Source organism: Lingula anatina, chromosome 1 (genome assembly GCF_051362555.1).
Source record: "Lingula anatina isolate TDL-2025a chromosome 1, LinAna3.0, whole genome shotgun sequence".
Taxonomy (NCBI): Eukaryota; Metazoa; Brachiopoda; class Lingulata; order Lingulida; family Lingulidae; genus Lingula; species Lingula anatina.
This window is the reverse complement of record NC_141767.1, coordinates 41,090,665-41,103,453: the sequence shown is the minus strand read 5'-3', so window position 1 is coordinate 41,103,453 and position 12,789 is coordinate 41,090,665. Positions and strand designations below refer to the sequence as shown.

The following is a 12,789-nucleotide window of genomic DNA, read 5'->3' as shown; positions in this document are numbered from 1 at the left end:
CAAATTGTTGCTCAGAAATAATAAAAAAAAAAGATATATACTCTAAAATATGCACTACACTTTGGACATTTTTTATTCTTGTTTTTAGATACTTTATAAGTGGACAGTGTATTTTTTTCTTTTTGCTTTCTATTTCTATGCAATACCATCCTCATGTCAAAGAAGCCTGATACATTATTTATTAATAATGAATCACCACCAGTGCTTTTTAAAAGACAACATAAGCAACATATTTCCAATCAATACAAAAAAAAACTGTCTCATTCCTGTAAATGTAATTTCCAGGTAATATGCCTCAGCTTTTACCTCAGATTACCTTGACCACAACCCATCCTCTAGGGCCACCCTGAGTCAAAGTTCATTTTCCTACAGTGCAAGCAAGAATGTCACATTATCATCAATGAGCTCTCTGTTTTCAGAAATCTCAACTATGCTGTGAAACTAAATCTGTCATACATCATTCATAAAAAACCTTATCAAATTGTTTCCTACGCCAGTTAATACAAAAGTACGCTTCAACCAGCTGTAATCGGGATGGGTTAACTAAGGACTCGACAATGATTTATGACTTTCCCATCACTTTTCCTTCTCATATAAACCTTTTGGGCTCCTAATTATTTTTCTCAGTACACCAGTATATGTTTAAATGTGACAATGAAAGAAATATATCCCAAACAACTGGTGCCTACATGTATGCCTGAAGACAAAGTATGTTCAAGAGCAAAAACATGACACAGACACCTTGTTTTTGAAAAAAACATAGCCAGAATGCTCGTATAATTACGCTGTCATACACAGCAGTAGGGACTATCAATGTAACCTAAAGGAGAAATATAACTAGTTTCAATGCAGGATACCGATGGTCAAGGGATTTTCACCAATCAACTATATACTTTTGCTTGAAAAAACACTCAACTCTTGTTCAGTCATACAACTATACTTTATAGACAATTTACTAGTTTTTCATATAGAGGTGATAAGAGCTAATCTCTTGAAACTGTCCTCTCAGTGTTTGTTCATAGTATAGAATGACCCGTTACTTTTGTTTACAACTGATGCTTTTCCATTTATCTAACCTCACTTGGCACTGATTGTGTATTCTGTTGAATGTGTGGATACAGCCCGTACCAAACAAAAACAGAAAGCCCCCTTTGCCATTTACAGTTTAAATTAAGCATCTACAGATAACAACAGCAATGATCAGAATATCTAGAAATAAAAAGATGGGTATTTTCACAATGGAAATCAATTTACAACTGGGGTCCCAATAGCACCTTAATTCTTCATTTCTTTTCTAGATAATTCTATCTATTTATTAATTTTTTGTATGACAAAAATGATAATAACTAACAAGCACCTTCAGTGCTAATACTGGTGGTACATAAATGGGACTAGAACAACTATGATGCAGTAGTTCTAGCACATAAGTCTAGAAAAACATGAAATGGGTACTGTTAAAGTCATATCACTGTCTTCCTACTTGAAAAGGCAATTCATGTTTTAAAAAATAATGCAAAGTACACATTTGAAAAACACGGTTCAAGTTATAATTAACACAGCTTCACCTTTATCAGTTACCAAGCTGTCTTTGTTCCCAAGAGCAAATTTCTATTCCCATCATTAATATTAAGATGACAGTTATATGCACATAAAATCTTTTAATGTTCCTTTTCTTTTCTCTCCAGCAATATGGCATATCAAATTTTAAAGCACAAAAAAAGATGTTACTATAAAACAATTCCAGCCAAGTCTTATTCCAAAGACATAAAAAAATACATAACTACCAATAATATTAATAAATTAATAATTGTCATTTATTATCAAAACTTCAACCCAGGTTATCAATTATTCTTACCTTGTTCAATGTGGCTTTGGCTGCACAGTCCTCAGCATACTGCTCGGCTATATGAGGAGCCTTCCTATTGCTCTGGCCAATTTCCCGGAGGAGAACATAGTCCAATAATGATGCTCTAGGCATCTTTCTGTCTGATCTATCCTTCTAGATGTCTGTCTTTCAAGACACCTGAAATATATATACATTTGTTATATAAACTGAAATATAGAGAATGCTAGTGACAATGGCTTACTAATGTAATATCATTACTTACCACTATACCACAAAATATGATATTAGTCATTAAGACAATCAATCACTCCCCCATCTACCAAGTAATGTGAAATGATACCCCAGAATAAGCCAAGACCTGTCTTACTCAGAATTCAGTTGGTAACTGTATGCAAACAGACCTATCTCTTGCCAAATTTATTTTTGCTTTTCTTTTGAGAAAGATTTTGATGGATAACTAAAACCAAATATCATAGCAACTAACAGACTGAACTGAACCATAAATTGACAATACAAAAATTGAAACCAAACTAAATGCTTTAATAGATGATGTTAAAGAGTGCATTTTCATCTTCATCTACATTCACTAGCTTTTAGGTATATATACATGAATGGAATTAATTCTCTGGATATCGAAATCTTTCATGTGAAAAAATTCAATAGCAATCGGATCACAGAGTGTGAAACAGAATGAGATCTATTTGGCTTAAAGGCCAAGAGTGAGATTTACAGGTCCAACAGTCTGGCCATGTCAATCATACAAAGCTTTAATCCCATAACAAAGAATTTCTTAAATGTTTGTTCAATAAATTTATGTTCAAATGACAATAGGGAATCAAAGACAAGTACGTTGCAATTTTTCAATAATCAGAAACTCTAGATGAGGAGGAAGCCTACTACAGTAAGCTTCTTACTGAAACTTTCCAATACATGTGTAAAGGGTTTTGACATTTAAAGCTTTGAAGTCTTAGACATGTTTAGGAAAAGTTTTCAGATTCATCATCAGAGCTATCAACAATGCAAAAAGAAGGAACTAAATCAAATCAAGTTTTATAAATTACAGACCTTTATAAGTAAAACAAGGGAGGGAGGGCACTTTATTAATGTTATTTCTGTCACTGGTAAGCAATCACTTACAAATAGCAATTGCATACACACAATACCTTTGATTTTAGGAAACCCCATTCAAATAAATTCATCTTTCACCGATACATCACAATTTGAAGGTAAACAATATCTGCCATACCTATGACAATAACAGACTTCTTGAGAAGTTCATCGCAGACTAGCATTTAGCAATGCCCTGACCTTTTGCCTCTGATTTTAATTTCTAGGATTACCAAACTGAGCTTATTATCTGTTCAACTAGGCATACATTTTTCATCTGATACTAAAACTGACCCTGAAAGTCTCCTCTGTTTGAACATATATCCAAGGTTGCAGCTGGCAATGCAGTAAGTGGCCTAGTCTTATGTACTGTATTCCACTAAAACCTGCACTAAAAACTGCTCATTAGCTAAAGATACATTTTCATTAAAGTGAACCATCACCATTTCCCCTACCCCTGGGAAGCATTGCTTTTTATTATGGGGCAAGGCTACTTACAGAAGATTTAAATGTGATATGCCCCAGAGCTCTTTAATAAGATATTTTTTATTGAAAAAGTGTTCCTGTATGACCCTTGCACAATATCCCTGCTATAATACCCTTTATTCAAAGGCGAGGCCTGACATTAACACCAGCTAATAAAGTGGCAAGGGAAAGAGAGAATAAACTATAGATTACCGGCCTAAAAACCTTCAAATTGGCAAGTTGACACCATGCACTTTGGGAGGAAAATCTTGGTAAAATGTATAATAATTAAACAAGAATATGATATAAATGTGCAGGTTGTTTAAAAGGTTCACTCAGGTTAAAAGCGCCATCAATGTCAAAATATTGACCTTGAAGGATTGTGAATTGATTGGTGACCCCTGCAGTCAATTCAGGACATGTCTTTTATGAAAATTCTCTTGTGTTCTTTAATTATTTTTAACAATGAAATTCATTGAGGATAATGGTGGTTTAGAGTGATTATACCCCAGGGTTTCATTTATTTGAAACAACCCTTATAAATGCTTTTACGTACACAAAATACATTTAAAAATGACTTAGTTATTTGTAATATGTGAGGGTTTTCTTTAGATGTATGCAATAAATTTGTTAATATATATAACTTCTTAAACAAAACAGACAATAACAATCCATGTTCTTCTCCATGTATATAATTTTTAAAACAGAGTGAAGAACAAATATTCCCTGGGATTATCTGCACTGAGCCCCAGGTTTGCGATATAAAAGGTTTAAAAGACCCACAGATTTCCACTTATATTTCAAAGATAGGCGGATTATTTTACTTTTGAAACTGATTAATAAACAGAGACAATCAGGAAGCCATAAAAAATATTAACGATTCAAAAATCAGCTTACAAAAAATCCAAAGTCAATACACAAAATTGTCTGATACCCAAACACAACTTACAGCAATTTGTTTTGTTTCAAAAACAAAAAAAAAAGAGAAAGATAAAAAAAAAAAAGAGATGACACTGAACTAAAAAATTATGTTATGTGAGGAAATAAAAATATAGTTATCAAGGACCGAAGCCAAGCTTATAAAAGTTGCTTATTCAATTAGGGTAAACTGAAAATGCTAGTCATTTCAGGGTGAGAAAAAAAACTTACAGTGAGATCCAGTCATCTTTTCAAGAGAAACAATTACATTAGAGTACACTTACATGTGATTGATACAGTACTTAAACTTTTTGCTCTCATTCTCCAGATCCTTTGGGAGAGGTTTTATGAGGCTTGCAAAGCAGGAAATCAACCAAAACATTATTCTAAAAAGACTACCAGAAAAATAATGCTATTTTGCTCTTTTTTATCAGAAAAAAAATTAGGCTAAGATCCCATTTTCATACCTAGATTGATCTAGCAGGATTGGTCCATCTCTGGGGGATTCTCACTGAATTGCACTCAGCTTACGTGGCTTAGATGTCTGGCATGCCTTCTGAAGCTGTTGGGTGTAAGTAACTTTTATTTAGCAGCTTCAGTAGGCTTACCGGACATCTAAGCCACTTAAACTGAGTGCAACTGAGCAAGAATCCCCTTGGACATGGACTGATCCTGCTAGATCGAACTAGGTATGGGAATGGGGTCTAAGATAAACTTCTGACAGATCTGTTCTATTATTGCACAGTTCATAAAGTTTGGAATAGGCTGTTGTTTCAAAAATATAATACTAATAAAATCATGCACATCCTTGGCATTTTCCCAAAATTCAAATATGTGATTTGGCCATTTGTAATGTTGTACCAGGCTTATTGGCTCTACAGTGTTTTCAGGACTGTTCAGAACCAGTATAACATACACAAGTTCTATTTCTGGTACCCTCTATAAGATACAACATAATACAATGCAGGCCATTTAGTTTTAAACATCCTGAAAGTACTGGAGTCCATGAGCAAGAGAACTGTCTCCATTCCTTACTGAATATTGAGGCCATTCAAAATGAGAAGGGCCAAGTGCTAGCTAGGGCATGGCCTAAATATGGCGGGACCTACATGAAAGGAAGACCGTTTAATCCTGTAATGGTCTCTCTCACACGCCTCCCCTGCGTCGTCCCTAAAGGGGCACAGTAATTAAATCTCGGCTCAATTTAACCGGTCGAGGGACGATGCGTGAGAAGCCGTGTAACAGGCAAAGAGACCATTACAGGATTAAGTGGTCTTCCTTTCATGCAGGTCCGCCATATTTAGGTAGTGGCTTAGCTAGCACTCGGCTCTTCTCATTCTGAATGGCCTCATTCGTTATACATAATCCTACTATGAACAGGTGTAATTCTATAGAAGGGCACATATCTTTTCAGATCTTTGAGATTCATCTTTTAATTATGAGTTAAATGTCAGTGTGCATATCATCCTTATCACACATGCCAAATATTTTTGTTCAAGCTGCTGTGTATAATATCAGGTTTACTTGGTGTACTTTAGATGTATGTTTTGTGCCCTCCTCACACCCCATTCCCACAGACATCATCAGTCTACACAGATCAATCAAACTCTGTGGGGAACTCTTGCTGAGTGCAATCAGCTAAACTGAATGAAAAGCCTCCTTTGGTTTCCAACACACTCATATAATCACCAGCTTTTTTGTATTCCACTCAACATCAGGAGGAGATCACAATGTATCGTTGAGTTAAGCTGATTGTACATAGCAATAGTTCCCACAGAGTTGGATCAATCTACATAGAACAATGGTGTCTATCATGGGAATGGTCACAGTCACGTTATAGTACCTTGACTTATTTAATTTATATGCCCTTCTAGCCTCAATTTATTTTTGAAAAGATTTTACTGCAATATGAGAAAGGCAGAAAAAAACTAAAAAGTATGTAAGTTTCACTGAAACAGCTGTGGTCACTGAAATTTCACATAAACCCCCATTGTTTACCAACTTACCTGTTAAGTTAAAAGAAATGCTGTAATTTTCCTCAATTTTCTATCTATTAACGATTTTCATAAACTCATATATGTTTATAAAAGTAACATACTAGTGTTAAACACACTAGAGCAGGATTTTTATGTCTCAGACCCGTGCAGACTTCAACCCACTGCGATGAACGTCAAATCAATAACAACGTTAATCATACCATGTACTATATTTTAATCAGCTAATGTTTCAGCCCTCCCTTAAAGGTTCGTCATCGTTTCCATGTCTAACGACAATGCAACACATATTTTTGATAATGCATATGCATTAGCAAAACTTCGAAAAGACATGCTGACAAAAAAGGAAAGAAATTATGACTGCAACTTGAGTCAAGACGAGTCAACTCCGGATGCGCAGCTAGTTTCCTTCGCAACGAAAATGTTACGAAAACCATACGAATTGAAATAAAAATTACCAACTTACCCTTTTCACCCACTCCGCTTTCTCCTCCTCACTCTCTCTCTCGCTCCACCATATGTTCGAACCTGATAACGAGCGGTTACATTCTCATTCTTAATCGGTCTACTAACACCACTCGTCTCCCGAGAATAGTCTGTCTGTGTGTCAAAACTTCCGGATTACTACTTCCGGAAAAATAATGCTTATTACAATGTCGTGATATTCGAGGTTTCGTTTGATTCAATTATGTAGAAAGGTATTTCGCATGTATACACCAAACTGACAAAGAAAGATCTATATAGTGTGTTTTAGCGTAATGTATTTTTATTTGCTCAGCACATGGCGTAATTGATCTCCAAATTTTCGTTTTTCGGGTCGTTGCTGTCTGTAATGCACAATGTACAGTACAGCTGTACATGTGTATAAACTAATATACACCGTGTCGTAATGTGAATGCAAGCATGTTATTGGTATACATCTATAATCTAAGTGGCATCTGAAAACATTTCAGGTTCAGAGGTGTGATCTACTGGTTTGGTGTTTGAACTTGCGTAATGGAGGCGGATATTGCCAAAAAGGAGCAGACACAAAAGCGGCATTACTTTTATCTGAATGAACTGCAGTCTATGGCCAGAGAATTACCAGGGTAAATGACGGGCAAAATTGGGTTGATTCAAAATATAGATAAGTGCTTGCAACTTGGATTTATCATATTAAAATCCTCTGTGTTCCTTCAGCAGAATCATGTGGACTTATTCGTGTCATTTAGGGTCTGATTCACAATTCATTATAACTTGAAGTGGGGTTCTTGTGAAGCATTGGACTAATACTATCAGGGGCGGATTTAGGGCGTCTTTTGGGTCTTCTGGAAGATGGTCAGATTTTCAAGTTTACATTGACGGGTATCTATTTTTTTTCTGTCGGAAGACGGTCAAAAATGGAGGATGGATCAATAAAGATAAATTGGAAGACTGTCAGAAAATAACTCTGGATCCGCCCCTGACTATGGCATACAGTGTGCATCCTTATCTTCCCAATTTCACAGTTGTGCATTATTGAATGCTCATTCAATAATTTATTGATGTTATCATTTAACAGGAAGCATCAGCAGCGGCTGTCATATGATCTTTTGTCTCACTTGGCAAATGCTCTTCTGGACGGCACCGTATTTGCCATAGTCAGCAGTCTCAAAGAAGTTCAACAGCTGGAAGAGCGGAACCTATTTAATCGTAGAGTTAAGATGTTAAACGAGCATGCAGGTACATTGGGTATATATATATATATATATATATATATATATATATATATATATATATATATATATATATATAATACCTCAATGTTGTGATTTTGTCAAATGACAAATGTAATGTCCTATGCATACAAACAAACAGGAAGTACACAATAATAGTAATTGAAACTCACTCAAAAGATAAGTATATAGTGTTATTGTACTATAAAGTAACAGAAACATTGATGCTCTTTTTATTATTGTAAACTAAATCTAATAATTCTTACTTTTTACATTAATAGCTAAAAAACAAGAGTTGATGAAGAAACAAAGTGAAGCTATTCAGAGCTGCCGATCAAAGCCACATAGCCTTCCCCTTGTGCAAGCTGAATATGAGGCACAGTGGAGTGTAAGTTAACCTGTATCTTTAAAAGTTCATACTAAGTTACAAATCATTGTACCTGCCTATCACCCATCTATGACACCTTGCTGTTACATGACTGAGTGAACACTCAGTTATGTGAGAGCTCCTCTTACGCTCAGTTGGACCCCTCTATAGTAGTCTTCAATCTATTATTCAATATTATTGTACCACCAGCGTTAGCGCTGGCGGTACACATGGTTTTAGTCCCGTCCGGTCCGTTCCGCCGGCTCCTGCGGCTCCGCCGCCATGTTACCGTTACCGCTTCTCCTCCTAGACGGTAAGGGCCCCCATACCCATCTCTTGGATTTAGGTCACCTATAATCTCAACTCGTTCCACGTAAAATTTGGGCTTTGTCGGTATTGGGGTCTAGGTGTGGCATTCATTGCAATGCACCCTTGTCCAAAAATGGCAAAATTAAATGCTAATTATCTACCCTACGGAAGGAATTATGGGAAAAATTTCTACAGACGGCTTTCCAAAAGTCATATGTGTAGATTTCAAATATGCCCTTGGATTTGACCTTTGACCTTTATTTCAAGGTCAAACAGGCATAATTTTTCAAAAAAATGAATTTTTTTACGAAAAAAAAATTATTTGCGCTGTTATTCAGACACCACACAGACTTAACCAATAATATTATTGGAAAATGATACCCTTCAGGTCATCTTTCATCTCCGTGAATTTGGGGTCAATCGGTGCATTTTAACGGGAGTAGCGGCCATAAGATACCAAAACTGAAAACTGTCTCTAATTAGGGGACCGTTAATGCTAGAGACCCATTCTTTTTTGCATTTTGTAGAGCATGTAAAGCCCAACACTGGGGGTGGTCTCCGTTTTTTTGTATTCCATTCGGTTTTCGAGCTACGCTGTGTCAAAAAGTACATATTGGTGGTGAAAGCAAAATGTGCAGTACGGTAATGGATAATAAATTTTGAACTCTGGAAAAATAAAACATAAGGCTTGGCAAAGCAGACAACTTGTGGTCAAAAATGACATTATTTCATCAAATTTGAACTTCTGGAACTTCAGAGCACCTCCCATTTCAAGAATTTCGACCAAAATGACCTTTTCTTTATTTTAATTAATTTTTTCTGTAGGAAATTTATGGCACATTAAGGTAACTCCAAAATTATAACATTTAGTCCCTTATATCTCCAAAACTGGCAGAGATAGGTCCATAGTTACTATTGAAGTTGAATAGGAAGTCATATATTGGCAATCTAAATGTGACCTTGAAATTGACCTTTGACCTACTTTTCACCATGAATTGAACTTTGCAAATTTTGCTTCCCTTTTATCTCCAAAACTGGCAGAGATAGGTCCATAGTTTCTATTGAACTTGAATAGGAAGTCATATACTGGCAATCTAAATGTGACCTTGAAATTGACCTTTGACCTACTTTTCACCATGAACTGAACTCTGCTAATTTTTTTCTCTTTTAACTCCAAACCTGGCAGAGATAGGTCCATAGTTACTATTGAAGTTGAATAGGAAGTCATATACTGGCAATCTAAATTCGACCTTGAAATTGACCTTTGACCTACTTTTTATCATGAATTGAACTTTGCAAATTTTGGTTCCCTTTTATCTCCAAAACTGGCAGAGATAGGTCCATAGTTACTATTGAAGTTGAATAGGAAGTCATATACTGGCAATCTAAATGTGACCTTGAAATTGACCTTTGACCTACTTTTCACTATGAACTGAACTCTGCTAATTTCTTTCTCTTTTAACTCCAAACCTGGCAGAGATAGGTCCATAGTTACTATTGAAGTTGAATAGGAAGTCATATACTGGCAATCTAAATGTGACCTTGAAATTGACCTTTGACCTACTTTTCACCATGAATTAAACTTTGCAAATTTTGCTTCCCTTTTATCTGCAAAACTGGCAGAGATAGGTCCATAGCTTCTATTGAACTTGAATATGAAGTCATATACTGGCAATCTAAATGTGACCTTGAAATTGACCTTTGACCTACTTTTCACCATTGAACTGAACTTTGCAAATTTTGCTTCCCTTTTATCTCCAAAACTGGCAGAGATAGGTCCATAGTTACTATTGAAGTTGAATAGGAAGTCATATACTGGCAATCTAAATGTGACCTTGAAATTGACCTTTGACCTACTTTTCACCATGAACTGAACTCTGCTAATTTCTTTCTCTTTTAACTCCAAACCTGGCAGAGATAGGTCCATAGTTACTATTGAAGTTGAATAGGAAGTCATATACTGGCAATCTAAATGTGACCTTGAAATTGACCTTTGACCTACTTTTTATCATGAATTGAACTTTGCAAATTTTGGTTCCCTTTTATCTCCAAAACTGGCAGAGATAGGTCTATAATTACTATTGAACTTGAATAGGAAGTCATATACTGGCAATCTTACTGTGACCTTGAAGTTGACCTTTGACCTTCTTTTCACCATGAACTGAACTTTGCAAATTTTGCTTCCCTTTTATCTCCAAAACTGGCAGAGATAGGTCCATAGTTTTTATTGGACTTGAATAGGAAGTCATATACTGGCACATATTGGTGGTGAAAGCAAAATGTGGAGTACGGTAATGGATAATAAATTTTGAACTCCGGAAAAATAAAACATAAGGCTTGGCAAAGCAGACAACTTGTGGTCAAAAATGACATTATTTCATCAAATTTGAACATCTGGAACTTCAGAGCACCTCTTATTTCAAGAATTTTGACCAAAATGACCTTTTCTTTATTTTAATTAATTTTTTCTGTAGGAAATTTATGGCACATTATGGTAACTCCAAAATTAAAACATATAGTCCCTTATATCTCCAAAACTGGCAGAGATAGGTCCATAGTTACTATTGAAGTTGAATAGGAAGTCATATACTGGCAATCTAAATGTGACCTTGAAATTGACCTTTGACCTACTTTTCACCATGAACTGAACTTTGCATATTTTTTTTTCCCTTTTATCTACAAAACTGGCAGAGATAGGTCCATAGTTACTATTGAACTTGAATAGGAAGTCAGAGATAGGTCCATAGTTTCTATTGAACTTGCATGGAAAGTCATATACTGGCAATCTAAGTGTGACCTTGAAATTGACCTTTGACCTACTTTTTATCATGAATTGAATTTTGCAAATTTTGGTTCCCTTTTATCTCCAAAACTGGCAGAGATAGGTCCATAGTTACCATTTAAGTTGAATATGAAGTCATATACTGGCAATTTACTGTGACCTTGAAATTGACCTTTGACCTACCTTACGATGAACTTAACTTTGATTGTACCATTTTAAGTTATATTTATTTTTTTGCATATTTTGAAAATTCTTGTTGATTGCATTTTTACAGCTTGTCAAGCATAAGACTGGTGGCTGTGTCCCTTCTTTTGTGTATGTGGGGGTCTATACGAATGCACTTGCTCCAGCTGGTGGTACAATATTCGGAGGCGGTATCGCCTCTCTGATCCTCTAGTTAATTTTTTTTTTAACAAAACATTTTCTGTTTCAAAAGCATCAAGGGTTTGACATACTTAATATTTTTTTCTATTTTCATTTGGTATGAGGGGTAGTGTAGAATAAAAAGAATAAGGAAATGAAGATGGATAAGAATTGTTATGTTGCTTTTAGGAACTTGAGTCAAACTACAGTGATGAACTGAAACGCCAGGACATGCGCATCATCTTAGAGCTGGACCAGAAGATGTTAGATCAACAGTCCACCTTGGAGAAAGCAGGAGTGCCTGGCTTCTGTGTGACAAACAATCCTCTAGAGGTCAGGATCCAAATGTACCTGCTAGACTTTATCAACAGGATCAGTGAAATGCAGGTGCCTGACTGAAAAATATACTGGAATGATGCTCATTTGTTATAATTCAAGGAAGTGGATAGATGATCACCACAGCTGAGTCAGTGCTGTGTATATGTACTCACTGCAGCAAGTGGGGTGTATGTTCACTTAGGTTTGTCACTGGCAAGAGGTGTCAGTATGTATCAAATTGGAGGACATACACGTGCCAGTGGTGTCATGTTCAATCAAGTGGCTGTCATAACTTCATATGACCAACAAATGCCATGTTCAATCAATAGAGCAGTTTCCCAGCCTCAGATAAGATTCATTCATGGTATTGTCAAGTTAGCTGAAGCTTTCAAGAAGTTGGTGCCTTGTGATGGCACAATATACATGCTTGATACAGCCACGAGTTCCATTCTGTATGTGTAAAGGTCGAGCATAAAGGATTGTTATGCATTTGAGAAACTCTTTCACTGATTAAGGCAAATGTGTTGGCAGCAGGAATATTGTTACAATGCTTGTAAAATGTACCGATAGATAGCCTTTACCAGGGCCCAGTCAAAAAAATGGTAGCAATAAAAGTGAAGCCGTCA

The 12,789-nt window shown here is 35.8% G+C and overlaps 2 protein-coding genes across 2 annotated transcripts in view; one reads left to right on the top strand and one right to left on the bottom strand.

The window, feature by feature from the left end:
• LOC106164451 (activating molecule in BECN1-regulated autophagy protein 1) overlaps positions 1 to 6,955 on the bottom strand; it is a 17,402-nt gene extending 10,447 nt beyond the window's left edge. The window contains exons 1-2 of the mRNA XM_013542363.3: positions 6,797 to 6,955; positions 1,856 to 2,023 (exon numbers count right to left, since the gene is read on the bottom strand). Of these exons, the coding sequence (XP_013397817.2) occupies positions 1,856 to 1,978 (123 nt within the window). The 5' untranslated portion in view covers positions 1,979 to 2,023; positions 6,797 to 6,955. The remainder of the gene's footprint in view (positions 1 to 1,855; positions 2,024 to 6,796) is intronic.
• On the top strand, positions 6,915 to 12,789 carry LOC106164452 (protein DGCR6). The gene is made up of 5 exons (XM_013542367.2): positions 6,915 to 7,028; positions 7,284 to 7,418; positions 7,871 to 8,031; positions 8,306 to 8,412; positions 12,035 to 12,789. The coding sequence occupies exons 2-5, from the start codon at positions 7,327 to 7,329 to the stop codon at positions 12,242 to 12,244; spliced, it is 570 nt and encodes a 189-aa protein (XP_013397821.1). The 5' UTR covers positions 6,915 to 7,028; positions 7,284 to 7,326; the 3' UTR covers positions 12,245 to 12,789.